At 46.8% G+C, this 8,644-nt stretch overlaps 1 protein-coding gene across 1 annotated transcript; it reads left to right on the forward strand.

Annotated features, from left to right (window-relative positions):
- The first annotated feature begins 1,484 nt into the window (after positions 1-1,484).
- Positions 1,485-8,311, forward strand: LOC144785301 (uncharacterized). The gene is made up of 5 exons (XM_078664272.1): positions 1,485-4,535; positions 4,616-4,793; positions 5,027-5,229; positions 5,273-6,027; positions 7,165-8,311. The coding sequence occupies exon 1, from the start codon at positions 1,485-1,487 to the stop codon at positions 2,730-2,732; it is 1,248 nt and encodes a 415-aa protein (XP_078520398.1). The 3' UTR covers positions 2,733-4,535; positions 4,616-4,793; positions 5,027-5,229; positions 5,273-6,027; positions 7,165-8,311.
- Positions 8,312-8,644: the final 333 nt, after the last annotated feature.

The following is an 8,644-nucleotide window of genomic DNA, read 5'->3' on the forward strand; positions in this document are numbered from 1 at the left end:
ACTATTTCCATGTCTTTAAGAAGCGTGCACTGGCTGGCACTGCAGTATTACACTCGTTCCATGTCTTTAAGAAGCTTGCACTGGCTGGCACTGCAGTACCGTACTTGTTTCATGTCTTTGAAGCTTGCACTGGCTGGCACTGCAGTACCACACTCGTTCCATGTCTTTAAGAAGCGTGCACTGGCTGGCACTGCAGTATCACACCCGTTCCATATCTTTAGGAAACTTGCACTGGCTGGCACTGCAGTACCACACTCGTTCCATATCTTTAAGAAACTTGCACTGGCTGGCAGTGCAGTATCACACTCGTTCCATATCTTTAAGAAGCTTGCACTGGCTGGCACTGCAGTACCACACTGGTTCCATATCTTTAAGAAACTTGCACTGGCTGGCAGGGCAGTATCACACTCGTTCCATATCTTTAAGAAGCGTGCAGTGGCTGGCAGTGCAGTATCACACTCGTTCCATATCTTTAAGAAGCTTGCACTGGCTGGCACTGCAGTACCACACTCGTTCCATATCTTTAAGAAGCTTGCACTGGCTGGCACTGCAGTACCACACTTGTTCCATATCTTTAAGAAACTTGCACTGGCTGGCCCTGCAGTACCACACTCGTTCCATATCTTTAAGAAACTTGTACTGGCTGGCACTGCAGTACCGTACTTGTTTCATGTCTTTGAAGCTTGCACTGGCTGGCACTGCAGTACTACACTCGTTCCATGTCTTTAAGAAGCTTGCACTGGCTGGTACTGCAGTACCACACTCGTTCCATATATTTAAGAAGCTTGCACTGGCTGGCACTGCAGTATCACACTCGTTCCATATCTTTAAGAAGCGTGCACTGGCTGGCACTGCAGTATCACACCCGTTCCATATCTTTAAGAAGCTTGCACTGGCTGGCACTGCAGTACCACACCCGTTCCATATCTTTAAGAAACTTGCACTGGCTGGCACTGCAGTATCACACTCAGTCCATATCTTTAGGAAGCGTGCACTGGCTGGCACTGCAGTATCACACCCGTTCCATATCTTTAAGAAGCTTGCACTGGCTGGCACTGCAGTACCACACCCGTTCCATATCTTTAAGAAGCTTGCACTGGCTGGTACTGCAGTATCACACTTGTTCAATATCTTTAAGAAGCGTGCACTGGCTGGTACTGTAGTATCACACTCGTTCCATATCTTTAAGAAGCGTGCACTGGCTGGCACTGCAGTACCACACTCATTCCATGTCTTTAAGAAGCTTGCACTGGCTGGCACTGCAGTATCACACTCGTTCCATATCTTTAAGAAGCGTGCACTGGCTGGTACTGCAGTACCACACTTGTTCCATGTCTTTAAGAAGCTTGCACTGGCTGGCACTGCAGTACCACACTCGTTCCATGTCTTTAAGAAGCGTGCACTGGCTGGCACTGCAGTACCACACTTGTTCCATGTCTTTAAGAAGCTTGCACTGGCTGGCACTGCAGTACCACACTCGTTCCATGTCTTTAAGAAGCGTGCACTGGCTGGCACTGCAGTACCACACTCGTTCCATGTCTTTAAGAAACTTGCAGTGGCTGGCACTGCAGTATCACACTCGTTCCTTGTATGTAAGAAACTTGCACTGCCTTCCACTGCAGTACCACACTCGTTCCATATCTTTAAGAAGCTTGCACTGGCTGGTACTGCAGTATCACACCCGTTCCATATCTTTAAGAAGCGTGCACTGGCTGGCACTGCAGTACCACACTCATTCCTTGTCTTTAAGAAGTTTGCACTGGCTGGCACTGCAGTATCACACTCGTTCCATATCTTTAAGAAGCGTGCACTGGCTGGCACTACAGTACCACACTCATTCCTTGTCTTTAAGAAGCTTGCACTGGCTGGCACTGCAGTATCACACTCGTTCCATATCTTTTAGAAGCGTGCACTGGCTGGCACTGCAGTATCACACTCGTTCCATATCTTTAAGAAGCGTGCACTGGCTGGCACTGCAGTATCACACCCGTTCCATATCTTTAAGAAACTTGCACTGGCTGGCACTGCAGTATCACACTCATTCCTTGTCTTTAAGAAACTTGCACTGGCTGGTACTGCAGTACCACACTCGTTCCATATCTTTAAGAAGCTTGCACTGGCTGGTACTGCAGTATCACACCCGTTCCATATCTTTAGGAAGCGTGCACTGGCTGGCACTGCAGTACCACACTCATTCCTTGTCTTTAAGAAGCTTGCACTGGCTGGCACTGCAGTATCACACTCGTTCCATATCTTCAAGAAGCGTGCACTGGCTGGTACTGCAGTATCACACTCATTCCTTGTCTTTAAGAAGCTTGCACTGGCTGGCACTGCAGTATCACACTCGTTCCATATCTTCAATAAGCGTGCACTGGCTGGCACTGCAGTACCACACTCATTCCTTGTCTTTAAGAAGCTTGCACTGGCTGGCACTGCAGTATCACACTCGTTCCATATCTTTAAGAAGCGTGCACTGGCTGGCACTGCAGTATCACACCCGTTCCATATCTTTAAGAAGCGTGCACTGGCTGGCACTGCAGTATCACACCCGTTCCATATCTTTAAGAAACTTGAACTGGCTGGCACTGCAGTACCACACTCGTTCCATATCTTTAAGAAGCTTGCACTGGCTGGTACTGCAGTATCACACCCGTTCCATATCTTTACGAAGCGTGCACTGGCTGGCACTGCAGTACCACACTCATTCCATATCTTTTAGAAACTTGCACTAGCTGGCACTGCAGTATCACACTCGTTCCATATCTTTAAGAAGTTTGCACTGGCTGGCACTGCAGTACCACACTCGTTCCATGTCTTTAAGAAGCGTGCACTGGCTGGCACTGCAGTATCACACCCGTTCCATATCTTTAGGAAACTTGCACTGGCTGGCACTGCAGTATCACACTATTTCCATGTCTTTAAGAAGCGTGCACTGGCTGGCACTGCAGTATCACACTCGTTCCATGTCTTTAAGAAGCTTGCACTGGCTGGCACTGCAGTACCGTACTTGTTTCATGTCTTTGAAGCTTGCACTGGCTGGCACTGCAGTACCACACTCGTTCCATGTCTTTAAGAAGCGTGCACTGGCTGGCACTGCAGTATCACACCCGTTCCATATCTTTAGGAAACTTGCACTGGCTGGCACTGCAGTATCACACTATTTCCATGTCTTTAAGAAGCGTGCACTGGCTGGCACTGCAGTATCACACTCGTTCCATGTCTTTAAGAAGCTTGCACTGGCTGGCACTGCAGTACCGTACTTGTTTCATGTCTTTGAAGCTTGCACTGGCTGGCACTGCAGTACCACACTCGTTCCATGTCTTTAAGAAGCGTGCACTGGCTGGCACTGCAGTATCACACCCGTTCCATATCTTTAGGAAACTTGCACTGGCTGGCACTGCAGTATCACACTATTTCCATGTCTTTAAGAAGCGTGCACTGGCTGGCACTGCAGTATCACACTCGTTCCATGTCTTTAAGAAGCTTGCACTGGCTGGCACTGCAGTATCACACTATTTCCATGTCTTTAAGAAGCGTGCACTGGCTGGCACTGCAGTATCACACTCGTTCCATGTCTTTAAGAAGCGTGCATTGGCTGGCACTGCAGTATCGTACTTGTTTCATGTCTTTGAAGCTTGCACTGGCTGGCACTGCAGTACCACACTCGTTCCATGTCTTTAAGAAGCGTGCACTGGCTGGCACTGCAGTATCACACCCGTTCCATATCTTTAGGAAACTTGCACTGGCTGGCACTGCAGTATCACACTATTTCCATGTCTTTAAGAAGCGTGCACTGGCTGGCACTGCAGTATCACACTCGTTCCATGTCTTTAAGAAGCTTGCACTGGCTGGCACTGCAGTATCACACTATTTCCATGTCTTTAAGAAGCGTGCACTGGCTGGCACTGCAGTATCACACTCGTTCCATGTCTTTAAGAAGCTTGCACTGGCTGGCACTGCAGTACCGTACTTGTTTCATGTCTTTGAAGCTTGCACTGGCTGGCACTGCAGTACCACACTCGTTCCATGTCTTTAAGAAGCGTGCACTGGCTGGCACTGCAGTATCACACCCGTTCCATATCTTTAGGAAACTTGCACTGGCTGGCACTGCAGTATCACACTATTTCCATGTCTTTAAGAAGCTTGCACTGGCTGGCACTGCAGTATCACACTCGTTCCATGTCTTTAAGAAGCTTGCACTGGCTGGCACTGCAGTATCACACTCGTTCCATGTCTTTAAGAAGCTTGCACTGGCTGGCACTGCAGTATCACACTCGTTCCATGTCTTTAAGAAGCGTGCATTGGCTGGCACTGCAGTATCGTACTTGTTTCATGTCTTTGAAGCTTGCACTGGCTGGCACTGCAGTCCCAATCTTGTTTCATGTCTTTGAAGGAAGATTGTGATGCTCTTGAGCAGTGCTGTATGTCTTAAGTGTGTGAGCCAAAGATGCCTGCTGCTCCTACACCCATGCTCTATCTATTTCTGTGAGTTTTAGGTCTGACCAAAATACTTTTTGCTGTCGCACCATAATCATGTTTTCTAAAAAAAAAATGTGTAATCTTGTTTAGAAAAAATGGGTTTTATGAAAGCCCATTTCACTTGTCCATCAGCCAGAGTGTCTTTCACATATTAGTTCAGTCTTTTCTGAACAGCATCCATACAACTGGGTGGTTAATCTGCCCCCTTCAGCCATTGGCTTTGATGCCAATGTTTTGCTCTGCCTTGTAGACCACGCTGGTCTTTAGGGTGTCAGGGAGTCTGAGTAGCAGTATTGTGCCGGCTTTCTCTGCGTGTCTCTGCATCCAGAGGAGTCGACCTCAGTAGATAGTTCCTTTAGATCATCTCCCAGCAGCTCACCAGCAGCTGCAGACTTCTGCTAATTGAGCACTGAGAATACCAGCAGCCACTGCCATTGCTATTGGGCCACAGCTTTCTTACGCAGAGTGCCAGAGATCACTGCTGCAAGCTTCAAAACGATGCCACAATCTTGAACTGGAAGTCTGCCTCCTCTCCCAATCTTTACAGTCCAAGCTGGAGATCAGCCATCGCATGCAGAGCAATGGACGAGTGTGCAGTTCCTGAATGTGTGTAATGCAGATTCCATTGGCATCACGCCCATACTAAAATAGGTTAGAGTAATATAAAAATTCAGGAGCAAGAGTCCTCACCCACCGGGGGGGGGGGGGGGGTCATGCTTCATCGTTGGGCAACGCCTCGTTGGGCCGGCGGTGCAATGTCTAACGGGCCCCTCGAGGGAGCGCTGTACCGGAGATCTTTTAAGACGTTTTTGCCATGATGAGCCTTAGGTGAGGGTGTAAAAATCTAGATTGGAAAATTTATAAATGATAAGGGGTCACCTAATTACTATTTTATTATGATAGAGGATCCTGTCGTATCTAAAATATAAGTGAAAAAGATACAGATAAAAATGCCCTTCACATCTCAAGGGATCAATTTAAATGGAAGTCAACATGTTTCTTGCCAACAAAGAGTCACAAATGATTTAAGGCAATTTGTCAGGACCTTTGACAAGGGATCGGGACAATGTTCAAACTGGTCAGGTGACCAATCCATAAACCACCCAGAAAGTGTGGTGAAACCAATACCTTCCGTAAGCTAGCCAAATGATGGCAAGAACCACCCTATCCGAAAAGAATCCAAGCACCTTAGCCATTGCACGTTCATCACAAATCTTCACGCAATCCATTCTATCTCAATTTTTCATATTTTTTCATTTAACAACCCTTCTAACATTCCACATTTTACCATCTTGCGTAACAACGCTGCGGGTAAACACCTTGATGTCCTTCCTCACCGTGCCATACTTGGCCGCACCTTTATGGAGTATCCAGGTTTGAATCTCTTACCACAAACATGGGTTCTTTAACATCCATTTGACATCATACCATTCTCTAGTCTTCATCTGCTTCTCTTCCCCTCGCTTCTCACACGGTCCACGTCATACTCCTGCCTGCTATTACCACTTCTTTGTCTGTACCACCATGGACACAACTTGGAAATAGGGGGCCTCATTTATGAGAAATGATGCATCGCAGCGTGAAAGCAGCGATGCGTCACTTCTCAGGGCGCCCTCCTTGCGACATACCTGATGCGTCATATTTAATATATGACGCATCATGTCACAAGGAGTTACAGATACGTCAGTATTTCTGACGTATCTGTTAGCGCAAAAGTGACGCATTGCTGGAGTGTGTCACAAAAGTGACGCAACTCCAGCAATGCATCCTTTCACATGGGGCAAGCCCCACGTGAAAGGGACTGCGTCAGTCTTACGCCTGCTGTGGGGCAGGCGCAAGATTTTGATGCAACGGCGTCCTAGAAGTGACGCAGTGAAATCTCATAGATTTCACGGCGTCACTTCTACGAGGCTTTTTGCGGGGGAACGCCCCCTCTGCATACATTGGGCCTCATTTATGAGGCTATGCGTCACTTTTACGCCGCTGGTGCGTCACTTTTTGTGACGCACCAGTGGCGTAAAAAATGCGCCATATTTACAAAGTGACGCATCTAGGGAGATGCGTCACTTTGTAAACCCCTGCGCCACATTATACCTGCGCCAGGTATAATGTATGCAAGGGGGGCGTATTGACGCAAGAAAGGGTCGTAGAAGTGACGCAGTGAAATCTATGTGATTTCACTGCGCCACTTCTAGGACACAAATGCGTCAATTTCTTACGCCTGCCTCACAGCAGGCGTACGACTGACGCAGGCCCTTTCACATGGGGCTTGCCCCATGTGAAAGGAAACATTGCTGGAGTTGCGTCACTTTTGTGACACACTCCAGCAATGCGCCACTTTTGCGCCATACAGACACGTCAGAAATACTGACGTATCTGTAACTCCTTGCGCGATGATGCGTCATACTGTAAATATGACGCATCACTGGTGGTGCAAGGAGGGCGCAGTGAAAAGTGACGCATCGCTGTTTTCACGTAGCGATGCGTCACTTTTCATAAATGAGGCCCATTATACCTGACGCAGGTATAATGTAGCGCAGGGGGTTACAAAGTGACACATCTACCTAGATGCGCCTCTTTGTAAATATGGTGCAACAAGGCACATTTTTTATGCTGCTGGTGCGTCACAAAAAGTGACGCACCGGCGGCATAAAAGTGACGCACGGCCTCATAAATGAGGCCCAGGATCTTTTCCTTTAAGTAATGTAAACAGACTAACTTCCGTAACAGTATGAAGTGTAATGAGATACATCAAGAATTTCTCCCTTAACAAACTCTATTGACAACCACTCTTGTATTCCGTGACCACAAAATCCTTTAAAACACAGTTTATTCTCTCTACTAATCTATTAATGTGAGGTTCATATAACATGGTAGTGACGTGGTGTATTCCACATTGTTTGAGAAAACTCTCCATTTCTCTCGACTTAAGCTGAGTTTCATTATAAGTAATGAAAACCTCAGGACATCCTTCTTTCGCAAACGTCTTCTGAAACAACACAATTACTGCTCAAGTGGTGATTTGAGCAAGAAACCTTACCTCTGGCCACCTGGAGTGATAATCTACCATCACTAAAGCAGAACTAGCTTCTTGAGGTAAAGAAGAAAATGGACCAGACATGTCAAAGGCTACTTTCCCTACAGGAAGTTTGGACATGCAACAGGTTTCAAAGGTACAGGGTTTTCTCACCATTAACACATTGATCACACTCAATTACTACCCTGTCTGCCATCCTGTCCTTGCCCGGCCACCAAACACAAGTTGTGATAAGCCTCTTCAGAGCCGACTTGCCATTGTGCTCCCCATGAGCCAGATGCCAACCCACTTTTTGCTTATCAACCTCCCAGGAACCCTCTTGCCTTCTTTGAATAATAATCCACCTTCCACATCCAATCCTCCTGAAAAGTTCCAAAATGGTAATAAGAATGGAGGAATCAACTCCTTTCTAGGCCAACCTTCCATCGCCCAATTCCTTACCCGTTGCCATAACGTATCCCTCATTTCACTCTCTGCCCATTTCTCCTCCATAATGGCATCAAAAGTCCCAGCAACCACCTCTTTGATACTGCAGTCATGTGCACTCTGGTCACACATACATACATTCATACCTTCCAACCAGCAAGGCAGCCTTGTAAGCAATCGTCCATCATGTTCCACTCTCCACGAACAACTTCGGCTTTAAAACCATACTCTTGCCACCGTTAATCGGACAATGCACACAGTGGCGATCCACTCTCCACCAGGTGATAATACGTTAATCAGCAGTTTGTGATCTGTCCTTAATGTGAATCGACTTCTCCACACGTAATTTCTGAAATGTTCAATAGCCCACATGCACGGCAACAACCATCTCAATCACCACATAACTCCTCTCAGTATCATTTAAGGTTCTGGATGCAAAAGCTATATTCCACTCTTCTTTTCCACACCTCTGCGATCACGCATAACCTACTCCACACATGCTAGCGTCCACAGTAATGATGCTTTGTTTAACCAGAAAAGCTTCAACCGAGATTCTGCCTCTATATCTTTCATTATACACTGAAATGCAAGTTGCTGCTTTTCAGACCAACTAAATTCCAAATTTTTCCTTGTCAATTCCCTCATAGGTTCCATTTTGGTGGCAACATTCCTAATGAATTTTCTATGATACTCACACAACCG

This window comes from Lissotriton helveticus, chromosome 10 (genome assembly GCF_964261635.1).
Source record: "Lissotriton helveticus chromosome 10, aLisHel1.1, whole genome shotgun sequence".
In the NCBI taxonomy this organism is placed as follows: domain Eukaryota; kingdom Metazoa; phylum Chordata; class Amphibia; order Caudata; family Salamandridae; genus Lissotriton; species Lissotriton helveticus.

What these genes read in the sequence shown, in the direction of transcription:
- LOC144785301 (XM_078664272.1), top strand. Translation starts at nt 1,485, where the DNA reads ATGTCTTTAAGAAGCGTGCACTGGCTGGCACTGCAGTACCACACTCGT.